The 19,037-nt window shown below is 45.0% G+C and overlaps 1 protein-coding gene and 1 pseudogene across 1 annotated transcript; one reads left to right on the top strand and one right to left on the bottom strand.

The window, feature by feature from the left end:
- Positions 1-3,370: 3,370 nt before the first annotated feature.
- LOC118097565 (olfactory receptor 1K1-like) lies at positions 3,371-4,309 on the bottom strand. Its single transcript, XM_035140536.1, has one exon. The coding sequence runs from the start codon at positions 4,307-4,309 to the stop codon at positions 3,371-3,373; it is 939 nt and encodes a 312-aa protein (XP_034996427.1).
- Positions 4,310-12,401: 8,092 nt separating this feature from the next.
- LOC118097564 (olfactory receptor 1361-like) lies at positions 12,402-19,004 on the top strand (annotated as a pseudogene).
- Positions 19,005-19,037: the final 33 nt, after the last annotated feature.

Raw genomic sequence — 19,037 nt, 5'->3', positions numbered from 1 at the left:
CTGAGTTTCTTTTGAGAAATCTGCCTAGAAGTTTGAAAAGGAGACCTTCCTCAGGGTGCTTCCGTTTAAAGATCAAACTATGCATGATGGCAGGTGTCTAGGCTATTGGGTTGTTCGTGCTTTTATTTGGATTATGTATTTTGTGTTTTTATATTGTGATTTTATTCTGTGAACCACCCTGAGACCTGCGGGGATAGGGCAGTTCACGAATTTAATAAATAAATGCTTTTTTAGTCACACATCTGCTATACTTACTGCCTCCCTGCTTGCTCAGTCAAGTGCCTTTCCCAATGGTGGTAATGATGATGATGATGATGATGATGATGATATTAATAATAAATAAATAAATAAATAAATTAAATAAATAAATTCTACCCCACCCATTTGGCTGGGTTTTCCCAGCTACTCTGGGTGGCTTTCAAAAAACATTAAAAACAGAATAAAACTTCAAACATTAAAAACTTCCCTAAAGATGTATTCTAAAAGTCAGATAGTTGTTTATTTCCTTCCACAGGGTGGGTGCCACTACCAAGAAGGCCCTCTGCCTGGTTCCCTGTAACCTCACTTCTCACAGTGAGGGAACCGCCAGAAAGCCCTCAGTGCTGGACATCAGTGTCCAGGCTGAATGATGGGGTGGAGACGCTCCTTCAAGTATACTGGGCCGAGGCCGTTTAGGGCTTTAAAGGTCAGCACCAACACTTTGAATTGTGCTCGGAAACATACTGGGAGCCAATGTAGGTCTTTCAAGACTAGTGTTATATGGTCTCAGCGGCCACTCCCAGTCACCAGTCTGGCTGCTGCATTCTGGATTAGTTGCAGTTTCCAGGTCACCTTCAAAGATAGCCCCATGTAGAGTGCATTGCAGTAGTCCAAGCGGGAGATAACTAGAGCATGCACCACCCTGGTGAGAAAGTCCACGGGCAGATAGGTTCTCAGCCTGTGTACCAGACATGGGCTTACCCAGCGTGGGGCAGGGGGGGCAGCTGCCCCCCCAGAAGCAAAAAACAGCTGAGAGACGCAACGTGGCAGCCCCAGGCTCACGCTCCCCGTGCGCCTCCGGAGCTTTGCACGGGGAGCGGGAGCCTGGGGCTGCCTCCTCTGAACAGCTGAACGGCCTCCTCTGAACAGCTGGGAGGCACGGAGGAGGCGGCCCCAGGCTCCTGCTCCCCGGGCGAAGCTCCGGAGGCGTGGTGGTCAAGGCGCAGCTCGTAGTTGGGCAGGATGTCCCTGCGGCTGTTGACGTCGTCAAGGGCCATCTGGGCCGAGGGCAGGCAGGCTTGGCCCCCAGGCCATCCGCTGGTCATGGGGAAGACTGCGCCGATGTGCAGCCTCTTCTTGCCTGTGTCCAGCGGGGGAAAGAGCAAGAGCCAGCCCGTGAGCACCAGCAAGGCTGCCTGGGCACCCCCGGCGGGGCGTGGGCCAGGTCAGGCCATGGTGTGACATTTTTAAAAGAGTCTTAATGAAGATTTGTCAGAATTTTTGAGTGGTTTTCTCTTAGAAAGCACATTTTCACATGTAGTTTTGACCAAGTCATACATTTTTGCAAACCACTTCTCCTAATATAATACCTGTACTTTAATGTTATTTCCATAAATATTTTTAATACTTTCCACTAATATATGCATTTTTGTAAATGCTGTTTTGTTGGAGAATTGCATTGCAAAATTCAGATAAGTGAAAATTTCAAAAGATGGACATTTGTTCTCATACTGTTTCAGAAATTTTGGATTTGAAGTCCCTGAATTTCTCTCTCATCCCTAATGGTGACGAATGGTACACTAGATGGTAGGAGTTCAGTGAATAAGATCTCTCAGTTTTTGTTTTTTATTAAAAAAATGGATAGCAGATATGGGATGGAGGGGGCTCCAAATTGGAACAGGACCATCTCTCTCTATACCATTAGAGATCTATATATACCATTTTCCAGGGAAAGAATCCTTTTTCTCTGGGGAATTTCCCTGAGAACAAACATTGAGAGTTTCCCACTGCTGCATCCAGCTTGGTTCTGAGGCCAGATATCCAAATGCATGATCTCATAATTATAATATAAAAAGCTACATAATAGTCAATTTGCTACTGTCTACTATAAAAGGTAAAGGTAAAGGGACCCCTGACCATTAGGTCCAGTCGTGACCGATTCTGGGGTTGCGCGCTCATCTTGCATTATTGGCCGAGGGAGCCGGCGTATAGCTTCCAGGTCATGTGGCCAGCATGGCAAACCAGAGCAGCACATGGAAACGCCGTTTACCTTCCCGCTGTAGCGGTACCTATTTATCTACTTGCATTTTGACGTGCTTTCGAACTGCTAGATTGGCAGGAGCTGGGACCAAGCAACAGGAGCTCACCCCGTCACAGGGATTCGAACCGCTGACCTTCTGATCAGCAAGCCCTAGGCTCAGTGGTTTAACCACAGTGCCACCTGGGTCCCACTGTCTACTATGGTTGTCACTAAATCTGCTTGAAACTCTTTGCTCTCCCTTTTCCCTCTTGAAAACTCCTTTTTCATCTGGTAAATGTATCTACATCCGCATTGTTCGTAATATATCTAACGCAAAAGGGCAAAAGAAAATAGGAAAACCTAGGCAATGTTGAGGTAACATTTTCATTTTATTGTGGCTCCTATATATTTCCCACCTCAGGTAACAATATTCAGTGCGGGGGGGGGGCAGCTTTCAATAAAGGTCTAGCTGACTATATATTTCCACACTTTACTTTGCTGCATGTTTTGTGATTTTAAATCTCTGCTGGGGCTCTTTCACCAAGAGTACTTGCCCCAAACCTGGATCTCAACATCCAGGGAATTCTCCTTTTTATTATACAATATTTTATTCTTTAACAAAATACCATATATTTCCCTCCCAGCTCCCTGCTTTTTATGCTCCAGCCATTTCCTCCTCCACCAGGTTTTTAGCTTGCTCTTGACCACTTGTGCCGGGTTCCCCCCACTTTGGGGGCTAGGCGGGGTGTGTGAAATATTGAGGGGGCCTGGGTCCCCCTTGAATTTTGAGGGGGCTCAGCCCACTGGCCCCCCAGATGGTGCTCTTGCTGTGAACCATCCAAGCATACTCCCGTATCCAACTGTTTTCCCTGGTGGCTCAAACCACAGCCAAAAAAGAATGATTGGAAAGTGACCCTATGGTACGCTATATGACAACATGGCTACCTTTGGCACACTGACAAGCATTTATCTCACAATTTTCCTGTGTAAAAATGGCTGTTGGAATCCGGAGGGAAATTCACCTTTTAACATCAGGTAAATGTGGTTGTAAACCGTGGAGACTGTTCCATGAATCCCAGAAAACTCAGTTGCAATGGATGGTGTGGTTCAAACATTGGTGTTGTTCAGCATGGTGACTTGGAAGAAAGGCACTCACTGTGTTCCCACTTTCCTGCATAGAGTTTTGTGAAATGCTCCTTTGACATCATCATTCCTCAGGCTGTATATAAAAGGGTTGAGCATGGGTATGACAATAGTATACATGATTGTGGCAACCCTTCCCTTTTCTGCTGAGTAGCGAGCAGTGGGCTGGAAATAGACCCCAATTACTGTGCCGTAAAAGAGGGTGACCACCAACAGGTGAGCTCCACAGGTAGAGAATGCCTTGCGCCACCCTGAACCCATGGGCAGCCTCAGGACAGTGACCAGGATAAGGGCATAGGAGATCACAATGAAGACAAAGGGGCTCAGCACCACTAAGGCCCCCTCGGTGAAGATCAACATCTCAATTAAGCTGGTATCAGTGCAGGACAGAGCCAGCAAAGGCTGGTGATCACAGAAGAAGTGAGGAATCTCGTGGGAAGCACAGAACGAGAGGTGGGACATCAGGATTATGTGCAGCAAAGAATGGAGGTGGGAGACAATCCAGGAGCCGGCCACAAACCCCACACACAGGCTTTGACTCATCATGACGGTGTACTGCAGAGGGTTACGGATGGCCACATAGCGATCATAAGCCATGGAGGCCAGAAGAAAGCTGTCGGTGACCCCAAAGGCAAAGAAGAAATACATTTGAGTCAGGCAGGCAGCATAAGAGATGCTCTTGGCTTCTGACACCAGGTTGACTAACATCTTGGGCACAGTGACGGAGGTGAAACAGGCATCCACCAGGGAAAGGTGCCCCACAAAAAAGTACATGGGGGTGTGCAGATGAGCATCACAAAGGATCAACAGGATGATCAGGAGGTTCCCTAGGATGCCCACTATGTACATCACCAGGAAGATGGCAAAGAGGAACTTCTGCTGTCCTGGTTGGGAGGACAGACCGATGAGAATGAAGTCAGAGTGAGTGGAATGGTTTGCACTGGCCATGTCTCTGAGGAGTTGGAAAGGGAACTAGATTAAAATTCATGAAGTCTCTGCAAGCAGTTCACCCAGTGCTTATGATGTATTTAAAGCCTTATTAGGCACATTCTCTACAAAAAGGGTTTCCTATGCCATGCACACTTTTGAAAGCATGAAAAACAAATATGCCCTCTCCCTGCATGGCTCAATCCGTGCAACTATCCAGAGGGTAAAGGGAAGCAAAGGAGGCCACTCCATCTCACCACTCTGTTCATGGCCTGCAGGAACAGAGAGGACAGGAGAGCAGGCAGTTGCGTCATGGAGAAAAAGCAGTGGGGTCAGGGGACTCAGAAGATCAACAGTAGGCTGTCTGCTGTGATGTGGGCCTTGACAGGTACCCCAGAATGCCAACTGCTGGTGCCAACCCTGTCTGTGAATATCCCTGCTTCCCTAAATGTAAATCACAGCTGTGATTCCACTGCTTTGGTTATGAGCAATGAGAAGCAGGACTAGGCTCATTATTCCATAAAACTATTGCCGAATGTGGCATGTAGATTTTGCCTCCTATATCTGCACTTTATGGGGGTAGAACCTTGCTTTTAAAAACCTTGGCCAAATAAGTGAAAACCATCAATTACTATTCAAGCAACAACCTCAGTAAGCAGGGGAGCCAACTTAAATAAAATATGGGAAGTAGGAGGCAAGCACCACCCAGCTTAATCAATCACACACTCTTTGAATGACCATCATGCCCATCAATGGCAGGCAGGCAGGCAGGCAGGCAGACTTGGAGCCCTCAAATATTTTAGGGGGGAGGACCTTGGCCCCTGGAAGTTGGTTCCTATGCCAGTAAGGGAAGTTCAGCCTGACCCAGCTTCATTCCAGCCTTAAAGAACAGATCCCCTCCTCTGCCTTTTCCCTCCACTTCATTTGGTCTTTTTATTTCCTAAGCTTGGTGACAGGGCCACTTGGAGTGTGACATGCTCAGGCTGACACTTGGAGATGGGAACATAGATCAGGACCTACCAGCCACTAAGACTTACTCTGCCACCTTCCCTCTCTTTCTCCCTTCCGATCTTCTTAAATCTCTCCTGTTTCAGGGAAGGTGTTGATGGAACCCTTGAGAGCAGTGTTTCCAAAACATGGGCCTCCAGCTGTTTTTTAACTGCAATTCCCATCTTCTCTGACCACTGGTCCTGCTAGCTAGGAATGATGGGAGTTGCAGTCCAAAAACAGCTGGAGACCCAAGTTTGGGAAACACCATTAAAGCAGAGCAGTGGTGGTTAGCCCTCAGTTTGGGAGCCTAATCTGGCCACCCAAGCAAATATTTATTGCCCCTCCACATCAGGTTTGGTGGCAGCAGCAAAGAAAAAAAAGATCATTTGAGGACTGGAGAGGGAATGATCACGCCTCCTCCTTATGGATCTGTCCAGCTCACCTGGAGGAGCCTGTGCCTGTGTGTGACCTGCATGTTTGTGCATGGAAGTGTGTGTGTGAGGGTGTGGGATGGGCAACCCACCACTGGCATACAACCCCTGGAAATATATGCCACACCTGCTCTACAGGAACTAAACTCAGCAGTGCCGGGTTCAGAATGGTGCAGGCGCCAAGCTGAGGAGGCAGAAAACAGCAGCAACAACAACAACAACCACCAACACCACCAGAAGAAGAACTGCACCAAAAGGAATTATGATGAAAATAAGAAATATGGGGGGGGGGGCACTGCAAATGTGGTCTTTGCTCAGGGTACCATATTACCCAAATCTACCCCTTAACCCAGATACATGTAACCATCAACTATATTCTTCCTCTTCCACATTTGCATCTATGTTAACTTCCCTGCCTCCTCTCTTCCTTGAAACAGGCATCTGTTGTTGTTTTTCCTTACTCTTTTACCTGTTATTCCTTAAAGCCCCAGGTACACCAATGGTGCTTATTTATCTGTGTATCCATCCCCTTCTCCCTGGATCCCAAAGGTAGGGCTTATCCACACCCAGCTGTTACCCAGCTCTTCCCAGGCACAGACCTGCACTTTAAAATTCTTGTGTGCAAGCACCCTGCTTTTTTCTTTTTCTTTCTTTCTTTTTTTACTCCATAGTTTTCCCATTGAAAACTCACTCTTTGGTGCTCAATCAGAGCAAACCTTAATTTAGGATTTCTGGAGCAAAACAAAGGGGCTCAGACACAGAGCTTTAAAACAGACTGCCTAAAAAGAGCAGAAGAAAAGTACTGTTTATTCCGGCGTAAAAGGCGAGCCCCAACTTTTCCAGTAAAAATATAGAGTTTGGGATATACTTGCCGTATAAAAAATACGACCCGGCGTATAAGACGACCCCTGACTTTTGAGAAGATTTTCCTGGGTTAAAAAGTAGTCTTATATGGAGGAATATACAGTAAGGGTGGATAGGCCTCCAGACAGGTTGATCCATAGACAACAGAGTAGGGAGGGAGAAAAATGAAAGAAATCCCTCCACCCTCTCTCCCTTCCTGGCTATCTTAATCATGATTTTCCTGCTCCATGCCAACTCAAAGCAAGAGGTAGCTTCATAGGAGTTGTAGAAGTTTATTTCATTGTAAATTGAGAAGGATCTCAAGGGGAAAAGAATGGAGCTGCTGCTTATTGCTGCTGCCATCCTTCAACCTGTTTACAAAGATCCCCTTTCTCACACACAAAGATACAGCAGGAATTCTAAGTAGAGTAACTCAAATGCTGGATATTTAAACCCCTGACCAGGTTCCATGGAGGTTACTTGCCCAGCTGTGCTCAGCTGTCCAAAGGTGGCTTCATCAAAGAGGGAGATGGGAGCAGCAGAAAGGAACAAAGACCTGGATGAAAAGCCAAGTAACTACACAATAAATAGCAAAGTTGTGTTCTAATATGCAGCAATGAGCACAAATTGAGGGGGGGTTATATTTATAGCTACCATAAAGCTCATTCAGGCAGCATCCCCATGAGTTCTGATTCTGTAGCAGACAGAGACACAGATCACTTTGGGGCCAACACATAGGGGAGAAAGAGAACAAACATTTATTTATTCTTCTTTAAAAACTTGGAAGTTCCCTGAGGTGACACCAAGCAAAGACCCAGCCCAATAGTTCAGAAAAGCCTCTTTTGCCTGATGTGTGAGCCTCACCATCAAGGAGCACCCCAGTGCAGGGCGTAGGAAGGGGTGGGTGGTGAGGGAAGCTACTGCAGTGGTATTCCCATCTGCACTGGCAGTGGAAAATGGGCCAACACAGGGCGGGCTGGATCCTGAGTCAGCGCTGCTGCCATCCATCCATCCATGATAGTAGCAGGACCAATCTGGGTCTCTTTGCTGCTGCTGCAGCAGCCCAGCAAAGGTGCATGTTGTCCTCCGCCCGCCCCTTTCTGCCTTTTCTGGCATGAGCTGTGGGTGTGGTGGCAGCTACACCATCCCATTCAACCCTGTGCTGCCAGCTAGGGATTTGGATTGCCACCTTAAACTGCTAGATAATCATAGCTGTCCAGTTCTCCCTTTTTTTTACAGGATGCTGAATAGGCTTCCTCATGAAAATTTGACAGCTATGTAGATAATACCATGTGGAGAGGGAAAGTTGGTAGACTGGGGGAAATTGCTGCAGCTGGGCCAGCTAATGGGAGTTCTCCGTCCCCTCTCTCCAGGTACAAACACTTCTCCCTAGCTTGCCTGATGTGTGGGCCTGAGGGTAAGAGCCACAGAGTAAGGTGATCACAGAGACCTCCATACATTTAGAGCATATTATGTCCCCTAAAGAATCATGGGAACTGTAGTTTACCCAGGGCCGTCTTAGGCACCTTTGGTGCCCTGGCGCCGTGGTGTGATAGATCCCTCTGCCGCCCCCCCGCCGCCCCGTTTTCCAGCGCAACGGGCTGGCGGCCGGGCTCAGTGCGCAGCGCGGCTGCCGAGGGCACTGCTGCACGACGGGCAGGCGGGCTTAGCACGCAGCGCTTAGTGCTGCGCGGCGGGCGGCGGGCGGGCAGGAGCAGCTGCGTGGCGCCCCCCCCCCCCGGCGGGGCCTGTGCCACCCAGCCTAGTCGTAGAGCCAGCCCTGAGTTTACCCCTCACAGAGCTACAATTTCCAGCACCCTTAAACTACAGTCCCCAGACTTCTTTGGGTGTAGCCAAGTGCTGAATGAAAGTGTATGGAGTTGATCTGCCCAAGCAGTGTTTTTATTCCTGCAGTTTAGATAATTTAACAGTGCAAATGCCCCACTGAGTTCAATGGGACTTCAAGTAAACATGTTATAGGATTGGAGCTTAATTGCTAAGCTATGTTCTGTGTTTATTCTTCCAATGTTATTCATACATTTACATTTTCTCCTGGAGTTAATTTCAAAAGTTGCCATTCTAAACTGATGCAAGGGCTATTGCCCCACATTTTTTGACAAAGTCTGATTTATGCTAGATGGGAATTTGGCCAAGTTGCTTTGGTGCAATAAGGCCAGCCAATTAGCCATCCCCTTTGATCCAAAGGGACAATAGCTGCAAATCCAGTTCATTTTGCTCAATGCAGATTTACACCAGTTGGCAAATCTGGACCTGATGGCTCCAGTAGAACCAGACTAGATAACCCTGTCTAGGAAATTGCACCCAAGAAACCTAAATAATTCCCTCCCTTCTCCTACGCTGTGTCCATCTGCATCCCCAGATGCTTCGAGGCTCAACTCTCCAAGGATTTCTACTGTCTTTAAGAAAACCCCTGTGTGGTTAATCATAGAAGGGAATGGAGCTCATTAGAAGTTTGTTCAGGAACCAAGTTAGTTAGCGAATATTTCAGCTGATATCTAGCTATTATGCCTCCATTTGGGCTCTCCTATTATTATTTCTGCTTTATTTCCACCAAATAAAGTGATTTTAAAAATGATGGAAGTTGTAGTCTAGCAACATCTGGAGGGCCACAGGTTCTTACCCTGATTGCCTATTAATTGACAGTTCTTTCTGTGTGCCAAATCCAAAGTGATATCAGCTTGAGCAAAGAAACTCTGTTTGCAAATTTACTATAGCAATTTGCTGGAACATACAAATAAAATCCTTATCTGCCTTCTTATTATCCCAAAATTCCAGGTTTCAGGAAAGAAAGTTAAGACCTTTCCAGATGTTTTCTAGTCAGGTATTGTATCTTAAAGGAGAGCTAAAGTTATCATGATTTGCTTTTAGTATAATTACTCCTAGACCCTGGCTTATCTTGAGCATTTGTTAATGGAGAATTTCTTTGATTTCTGGGAAATTGATTGGTAACAGGGTAGGAGTTGGGGGCCTCTAACCGGGCATATTTCTTCTAATACCTGCATTAGGGCCAATATAATGAATCTTCCCTTCTTGCCTGTTGGAGCATATCCAAATATTATTAAGACAGGTGACAGAGGCAGGAGCAGTGCTCTTTTTGAGGCGCCCTGTGCTGGTATGCCATACTGCCACCTCTTTTTCTCCCCACCACCATCCTGCAGCTGCTGTTGCTTGCTCACCCATCCACCCACCCCTTTTCCCCATCACACTTTCCACCCTGCTTCATTATCCTCCTCCTCCGCTGTTTCCTGTGGCAGCAGGCATAGCCTCCCGGAGGAGCTTTGGTGTGACCTTTTAACAATTGCCAAAGCACCTTCTAGGAAGGTGCCTAACTATCATAAAAAGGTCACAGCAGAGCAGCTGCTTAGAGTAGGCTGATAATGCCAAGGTTGCAGGTTATATCTCTGTATGGGATAGCTGCATATTCCTGCATTGCAGGGGGTTTGACTAGATGATCCTGAGGGTCCCTTCCAATTCCACAATTCCATGATTCCATGATTCTGCAGCTTCTGGTCCTCCCTCCTCTGCTTCAATGTCTGAGTCTGAACTGCTCCCTGAAAGAGGCTTTCCTTGCTCACTAAAGCCTGTTGCCTATTCAGCATCCAACCACTCCTCCCCCTGCCATTCTCCCTCTGATCTCTCCACAGTGTCCCACCACCAATCCCTGGGCTCTGAGCCTTCTTCCTCTGGAGCCTCTCACCACTCATCGTCATCCAGCTAGTCCCTGACAATGTGGCACTGATATAGGTATGGATATTAATGAGTTTCCCATCGACAAAGTGTAGGAAAATGGACCCATTGTTAAAATCGTGTTTATGGAAGACAATCTTACTCGGCTACGAGTGGTCGCCAAAGGAGGAGGAGGAGGAGGATATTAATGAAGCTAGGTAGGGAAGGGTATGGTCCATTTTTGTCTAAATTGTGTGAAGAAAGCACACAGCATTTTAACTTAGCAGTTTGAGCCTAGCTGCCCATTTTCTTGCTGTGCATCTCAAAGCTTCCACTTTACAGATGTATCCCAGTATTGGCAAACATATAATATCATGCTGGTTTCTCCTTCTCTCTCAACAGAAAAATGTCATAGAATCATAGAGTTGGAAGAGACCACAAGGGCCATCCAGTCCAACCCCCTGCCAAGCAGGAAACACCATCAAAGCATTCTTGACATATGGCTGTCAAACCTCTGCTTAAAGACCTCCAAAGAAGGAGACTCCACCACACCCCTTGGTAGCAAATTCCACTGCCGAACAGCTTTTACTGTCAGGAAGTTCTTCCTAATGTTCAGGTGGAATCTTCTTTCTTGTAGTTTGAGTCCATTGCTCCGTGTCCGCTTCTCTGGAGCAGCAGAAAACAATCTTTCTCCCTCCTCCATATGACATCCTTTCATATATTTGAACATGGCTATCATATCACCCCTTAACCTTCTCTTCTCCAGGCTAAACATACCCAGCTCCCTAAGCCGTTCCTCATAAGGCATCATTTCCAGGCCTTTGACCATTTTGGTTGCCCTCCTCTGGACACGTTCCAGCTTGTCAGTATCCTTCTTGAACTGTGGTGCCCAGAACTGGACACAGTACTCCAGGTGAGGTCTGACCAGAGCGGAATACAGTGGTACTATTACTTCCCTAGATCTAGATGCTATACTCCTATTGATGCAGCCCAGAATTGCATTGGTTTTCTTAGCTGCTGCATCACACTGCTGACTCATGTCAAGTTTGTGGTCTACCATGACTCCTAGATCCTTTTCACATGTACTGCTCTCAAGCCAGGTGTCACCCATCCTGTATTTGTGGCTTTCATTTTTTCTGCCCAAGTGTAGTACCTTACATTTCTCCTTGTTAAAATTCATCGTGTTTGCTTTGGCCCAGTTGTCTAATCTGTTAAGGTCATTTTGAAGTGTGATCCTGTCCTCTGGGGTATTAGCCACCGCTATTTAGTTTGCTGTACCAAGAGCTCAAGTTCATCTTGTTTATTTCCCATGCTCTGTGCATTAGTATACAGACATTGAAGACCATTTATCACTCCCCCATGTCTCTTATTTAAGGATATTTTCCTCCCACCACTAGGTCTGCGTGCTTTTTGCTCCATTTGGTCCTTGACATTTGGATGATCATCTTCAGAAATTGATAGACTCCTACCTTCAGGACCACTGTCTCCCTCCCCCACATAAGTCAGTTTAAAGCCCTCCTGATGAGGTTTTTGAGTTTCATGGCAAAAACATTCCTCCCAACTTTTGTGAGGTGCAGCCCATCACTTGCCAGAAGTCCATCTTCAAGAAACTGCAGACTGTGATCTAAGAATCCAAACTGTTCCTGTTTGCACCATTTGCGAAGCCAGTTGTTCACTTCCCCTATTTTTCCCTCTCTCCCTGGGCCATGTCGTTCAACTGGAGACAGATGAGATGACAATTTGTGCATTTAATTCCTTCAACTTCCTGCCCAGAGCCTCATAATCACTTTTGATCTTCTGTAGGCTATGGCTTGCAATGTCATTGGTTCCCACATGCACCAAAAGGAAGGGGTATTTGTCGGTGGGTTTTATGATTCCTTGCAGCCGTTCTGTTACATCTTTGATCTTAGCCCCGGGGAGACAGCACACCTCTTGAGACGTCTTATCAGGCCCACAGTTCACTGCTTATGTCACAATGTCACAATGGGCAATCAAACAGTCTTTTCTGGATTTATCCTTTCAGGTTTCTCTGTCAGTGCAGAATACCAAGGCATTCTCTTTCCCTTTTCCCATCCATGTATCTGCTGACTGTGCTGGGAAATGTGCTTATTTGTCCTGCTCATCTGCTCTGATCCCCGTCTCCTTTCTGCTTCCATGTACATCTGGTGGATGTCATTGTTCCCAAGATGCTGGAGACGTTTGGAGACTCTGGGAGTCCAGCCATCTCCTACTGGGGCTGCCAACCCAGATGCATTTCTTCATTGTCTTTGGCAATATTGACAGCTTCCTTCTGGTTTCCATGGCAGATGACCAGTATGTGGCCATCTGCCATCCATTGCACTATGCCACTCTAATGAGTCATAAACACTGGCTCTTGTTAGTCGCAGGCTCCTGGGGTCTCCCCAATGTTTACTGCTTGATCCACACTCTTGTGACCAACCAGCTCTCCTTCTGTTTCCCACTTCTTCTGTGACACTTATCTTCTATTGCATCTCTCCTGCTCTGACACTCATTCTACCCAAATGTTGGCCACACATTTGGCGGCATGCTGGTAGTGACTCCATTTTTCTACATCCTGCTGTCCTACATCTGGGTTGTAAGTGCCATGCTTAATGTACCTTCAGCAGCTGGAAAGAGGAAGGCTTTTTCCACCTCACTGTCATGACCCTCTTCTATGGCAGCATCATTGGAGTCTGCTTCCAGTCATCCTCCACACCCTCAGGTGGGAGGAGGTGGGTAGCCACTGTTGCATACTCGTGGTCACCCCCATGCTGAAGCCTATCATCTATAGCTGGGGTGGCCAACTCCCAAGACACTGTGATCTACTCACAGAGTTAAAAACTTGCAGCGACCTAACCTCCTTTTTGGGGTTCAGGTCAAAGTTGTTGAACTTTTTTTAGGAAGGAGGAAGACCGATTTTTGGGGGGGGGGATTAAGGTCAAAGTTGTTGAGTTTTTTCAGGGAGGAGGTAAAATGTTGAGTTTTTCTTAGGGGAGCCACAGTTGTTCAGCTTCTTTGGGGGGAGCCAATGATCTACCAGTGATCTACCGCAGACATCCAGTGATCTACCTGTTGGACATGCCTGATCTATAGCCTGAGAAACAGTGAGATGAAGGCAGCCATGAAAAGGCTCTTCAGTAAGCTTGGCCTGGTGACCACAGGCACTTCAGCTGAAGAGTGGGTTGCTAAATGAGAATTCATTAAAATAGGGGGTCTTTCACTCATTGATTTGCACAATGGTCACACAAGGCCATGTTGGCTGCATAGATGCAGAATGGCAAAATAGATAAGATGCTGTCTCACGGAGAGTTGTTCATAGTATGCAAATTCCGCTGCACAGACAGCTGTTTATCAGACAGACATCTCTTAAAGATACCCATAAGAACAACTATCTTTAAATCCTTCCTATATATGTCTGTGTATTCAGAAATAAGCCCCACGGAGTATATTGGGACTCCCAGGTAAGTATGCATAGGTGTACACCCTGTCAATATTGCTGGAAGTACAATTTCCAACATGCTTGACCACTGGTGATGCGGGCTAGATTTGAAATTCAATAGCATCTAGAGGATACCACATTGTCTGCCCTTTGTGCATGTTTCTCCGAAAATAAGACATAGCCATAAAATAAGCCGTAGCAGGATTTTTAAGCATTCAAGGAATATAAGCCATACCCCGAAAATAAGACATAGTAATAGGCACAGGAGCAATGCCAGCCACAGCAGGAGAAGGAGGGAAAAAATAAGACATCCCCTGAAAATAAGCCATAGTGGGGTTTTTTGTTTTTTGTTTTTGAGGAAAAATAAATATAAGACAGTGTCTTATTTTCGGAGAAACACGGTAGAATTGTGTATAGAATTGCAGCCTAATACTTACAGCAGGGATGGGGAACCGGGGGTCCTCCAGACCTGGTGACTCCAGCTCCCATCATTTCTGGTCATTGGAGCTGGAGTGTGACAAGATCTGGAAGGTATCTGAAGGTATCTAGTATCTGAAGAAGTGTGCATGCAAACGAAAGCTCATACCAAAATAAAAACTTAGTTGGTCTTTAAGGTGCTACTGAATGATTTTTTTAATTTTGGAAGGCCACCTGTTGGGTACACAGTGGTCACCCCCCTACAGAACCCTTTCATCTACTGCCTGAGAAACAAATAGATTTAATTAAAAAAATCTGAATGTTTTTTTAAAAAAATTATGTAGCCAAAAGACAGAAAATCAGAAGTTTTCTTTTTTATATCTTTCTCTGTTGTTGTTGTTTTTAATCTTAGCTTCTTTCTTTCTTTCTACTAACCCTTTTTCTGTTTCTCTTCTTTCTTTCTTTCTTTCTTTCTTTCTTTCTTTCTTTCTTTCTTTCTTTCTTTCTTTCTTTCTTTCTTTGAAGTCCTTTGTCTGGGGCCTTTATTAAGGTCCAGAGATTGTATACTGATGGGGGTGGTAGGTGGTTGATGGAGGGCCCTGGGTGAGAGACAGGGAAATGTTGGTATCCTGGGGTAATAGGCTGGGAGGAGAAAGGAAAGACCCCAGGTGAGACCTAGGAGGGGCTACTGTCCTCAGTGGGTGGAAAGAGCTAAGCCAGGGGTAGGCAAACTAAGGCCCGTAGGCCTGGGTTATTTGTGGGACACAGGAATTCGTTCATTCCCCCCCCCCAAAAAAATATAGTCTGGCCCACAGGGTCTGAGGGGCAGTGGACCGGCCCCCTGCTGAAAAAGTTAGCTGACCCCTGGGCTAAGCCTTACTTTTAAGAGAGGACTCCATATTCAGCTTATTCAATTTGCATTTTTTGTAGCTGTAATTTTACTGTATCATGGAATTTTAAAAATTAATTTTTTTAAAAAAAATATGAATAATAAAACTCATTAAAGAGCCTACCTACTGGAATTAGCCCACCTGCTAACTCCAGGATTAACACTGGCAACACACATCTTGAATATGCACAGGTCTTGCTATTTATTAGTTCTAACATCACAACCTTAATTAAATACTAACACTAACTTAATCCAGAATTCAGGATGTCTTGCACCCACAGATTCATAACAATATTTTTATCCAATGTGAAGAAGAGGGAAAAAGAAAAAAAAGGACCTGTTGAGCTTTTGAAATGCATAAAAGCATATTACAAAGCAGATAAGGAAAATATTTGATGCAGGAAAACAAAGACAGTGTCAACATTAGAAAAAAAAGAAACTTCTGATGGACTATCCTGGTGGTTAAAAGAAGAAAGTTTGCAAGGCAAAGTTTGGGCACAGGTCAATAAGCTTTGATATTGACAAAGATTGGCACATATTTAATTTTACATTTCCCAACAGGAAAAATAAAGATACATTGTTAACTGTGTTAAACCTTCTGGGAGTTATATTATTAACCTATCGTCTGACTCCATAGGCACCATCTCCATAGAGACACTGTCCACCCCACCCAGAAATTTACAGAAAGCTTAAACTTGCCTGTGTGTATAGTTGTTATAACAAACTAATATTGCCACCGCTCAGGAATTTTGGAGCTAAAAGATACTGCTATTTCCAGCTTCCATGTAAGACCCTCAGTTGAGGAAAAACACCTTCATTCCATAAGGTAAGTCACTTGTGGCTAAGGATGGAGGAATCAGTCAATTTTGGGTTCCTCTTTATCCCAGTCCTGAATTCAGTTTGAGATTCAATTTCTTTCAGTTCCTCATGGTCCCAAAATAGATGAGATACTTCTCTTGGTTATTTGATTATAGAATCATAGAATGATAGAATTGTAGAGTAGGACTCTCAGCTCAAGCATCCATGAGAGGTGGCCCTCCAACTTCTGCTTTAAAGCCTCCCATGGAAGGACTCTCTTCTACCGTCCAACAGCTCTTACTGTCATAAAGTTCTTCCTGATGTTTAGTAGGAATCTCTTTTCTTGTGACTTGAATCCATTGGTTCAGGTCCTCCCCTCTAAAGCAGGAGGAAAAAAGCTTGCTCCATCCTCCAAGTGACAGCACTTTAGATATTGGAAGAGGCTATCATATCTCCTCTCAGTTCCCTCTTTACCAGGCAAAATATACCCAATTCCCTCAACTGTTCCGCAGTAGGCTTGGTTTCCAGACCCTTGATCAACTTGGTTGCCCTCCTCTGCACATGTTCCAGCTTGTTAATATATTTTTAAAATTACCATGCCCAGAGCTGGACACAGTATTCCAGATGTGGTCTGACCAAGGCAGAATAGAGTGATGCTATTACTTCCCTCAATCAGGACACTATTCTTCTGTTGATGCAGCCTAGAATAGCATTAGCCTTTTTTGCTGCTGCATCACCCGGTTGACTCATGTTAAGCATGTGGTCTACTAGGACCCCTAGATCCTTTTCACATGTACTGTTAGTAAGGCAGGTATTCCCCATCCTGTATTTGTACATCTGGCTCATTTCTGGGGGGGGGGGGATGAGTCCGCCTATCGGGACGAGGTGAAGCAGCTCTATTGTTGGTGTGGAGATAATATTCTGGTCCTTAATTCTGCCAAGACCAAGGAACTGGTGGTGGATTACAGGAAGCAAAAGGCGGACATTCAGCCCCTGTATATTGGCAGGGACCGGTTGGAGAGGGTGGCCGTATTTAAGTTTTTTGGGTGTTACCATTGAGCAGAGTATGACCTGGAGCGCAAATACCACTGCTCTGGTGAAGAAGGCCCAGCAGAGAATATATTTCCTCAGACTTTTAAAAAAGAACAAGCTGAGTGAGAGATTGCTGGTGTCCTTCTACCGAGGCTCCATAGAGAGCATTCTTACATACTGTATCTGTGCTTGGTTTTCCAGCTGAACAGCCATGGATAGGAAACTGCTCCAGAAGGTCATAACCACAGCCCAAAAGATTATCGGCCATCCTCTCCCATCTCTGGAAGAACTATACAATTCCCGTTGCCTTAAAAAAGCAAGGAATCTTTTACAGTATTCATCTCATCCTGGATATAGTCTTTTTGCACTGCTGCCTTCGGGCAAGAGATACAAAACAATTAAATCGAGAATGAATAGATTAAAAAACAGTTTCTATCTGAGAGCTATAACCATTTTAAATGCTGTAACTAAATAATATGATCCCGGGAGTTGTGATGGGTGTATATGTATGTGTGTGTGTGGCTGTAATTGTGTTTTTATTTTATTTTTTATGGGATGGCATTCAATTTCGTTGTACTATGTACAATGACAATAAAGTATTCTATTCTATTCTATTCTATTCCTGCTTAAGTGCAGAACCTTACGTTTATCCCTATTGAAATTTATGTTGTTAGCTTGTGCCCAGTTCTCCAATCTATTAAAGTCATTTTGAATTCTGATTCTGATTCTGACCTTTGCAGCACTAACTACCCCTCCCAGTTTGGTGTCATCTGCAAATTTGATGAGCATCCCATCAATACCTTCATCCAAGTCGGGAATCCCTCATTCCTAATGATTCAAAGTTGGTGGATATTTCTGTTATTTCACTCAGAAATAATCCCAGTCTTAAATTCAGTTTCTTCCTCCACTGAGGGCAAACACCTTCATTTCATGAGGTAAGTAACTTGTGACTAGGCTTTGGTGAATCTGTCCATTTTGCTTTATCTTAGTTCCTGATTAACCCAGTTCAAATTGCCCCATTCCCACATTACTCTGTGATATTTTTTTTAAGCTCTCGTGAAAATTCACACACACACAACTGTGCCCAATTTGAATAATATGCTCATTTGTGCTGGCAGTTTTCAGATATATAGGAGAAATGCACCTCAAAATTACGAGAAGTGGGTATTTTGAAGGATATCTGCAATTTGTTTGCATATGAGGAATGGTTGAGGGAGCTGTGTATGTTTAGCCTGGGAAAGAGGGGACTAAGAGGACTAACCATCAAGAAGAACTTTCAGACAGTAAGAGCTGTTTGGCAGTGGAACTGTCTCCCTCGGGAGGTTTTAACCCCCTTTATCAGAGGTTTTTAAACAGAGGCTGGGTAGCCATCTATCTGTCATGGATACTTTAGCTGAGTTTCCTGCATTGCAGGGGTTGGACTAGATGACCCTTTGGGTCCCCTACAACTCTACAATTCTATGATTCTATTATTCTAATTCACATCAAAATGCAAACCAATTCATCCCCCATTCCTATTTGTGGCCCTACTTAGAAAATAGCTGGGCAGCCTGTGACCCTGCAGGTGTTGGTGGGCTCCAGCTCCTATCAGCCTCTGCCAGCACGGCCAATAGATTGACCAGAACTTCACTCAGTTGACCTCCTCTTATTCTTGCCAACTTAACCATACAAGTCATTTCCCACACCTTAAAAAGTCAGGCATCTATAGATTTTGACTAACAATAAAAGTAATAATACTAATATGGTGTACCACTCAGAGTGGCCTGGAGGGAAGGAGCCATGGGTTGTTAATAATGCATTCATTTTTTAAACAACAACAACACCATTCCCATTGTTCAATTTCAACACCTTTATTGGCATATATATAAAATATAAAAACAAAGACAAAACATATACCGTAGGTCATTAGTATAAATAGTGACTCTACATCATACAGAAATAATGGAGAGCAGGAGGAGGAAAAGGCACACAAGGGATCCTCAGCTATCATTGTTGAAGGCTAGATGTATTGATTTTAATTACATAAATTCTGGACAGGTAGTGGGCATTTTTAATGGGTGGTGGGTCATTTTTAAATCCAAGAAACACTTGGAGGTTGTACCTTTGCGTTTTGAACTAAAGCAATGTAGGATAACATGTGAAAACCCACTCATTCTTCTCTGTCTTGCAGGCCATGCACAGAAGCAATGAAGAGAGAGTGCTGGCGAGGCCTTGGAGGTTCTA

Source organism: Zootoca vivipara, chromosome 16 (genome assembly GCF_963506605.1).
Source record: "Zootoca vivipara chromosome 16, rZooViv1.1, whole genome shotgun sequence".
NCBI classification, from domain to species: Eukaryota; Metazoa; Chordata; class Lepidosauria; order Squamata; family Lacertidae; genus Zootoca; species Zootoca vivipara.
Note: the sequence above shows the minus strand (reverse complement) of the source record. Positions and strands in the feature narration are given on the sequence as shown.

Bases quoted from the DNA above. Each gene is read 5' to 3' on its own strand.
- LOC118097565 (XM_035140536.1), bottom strand. From the start codon at position 4,309: ATGGCCAGTGCAAACCATTCCACTCACTCTGACTTCATTCTCATCGGT.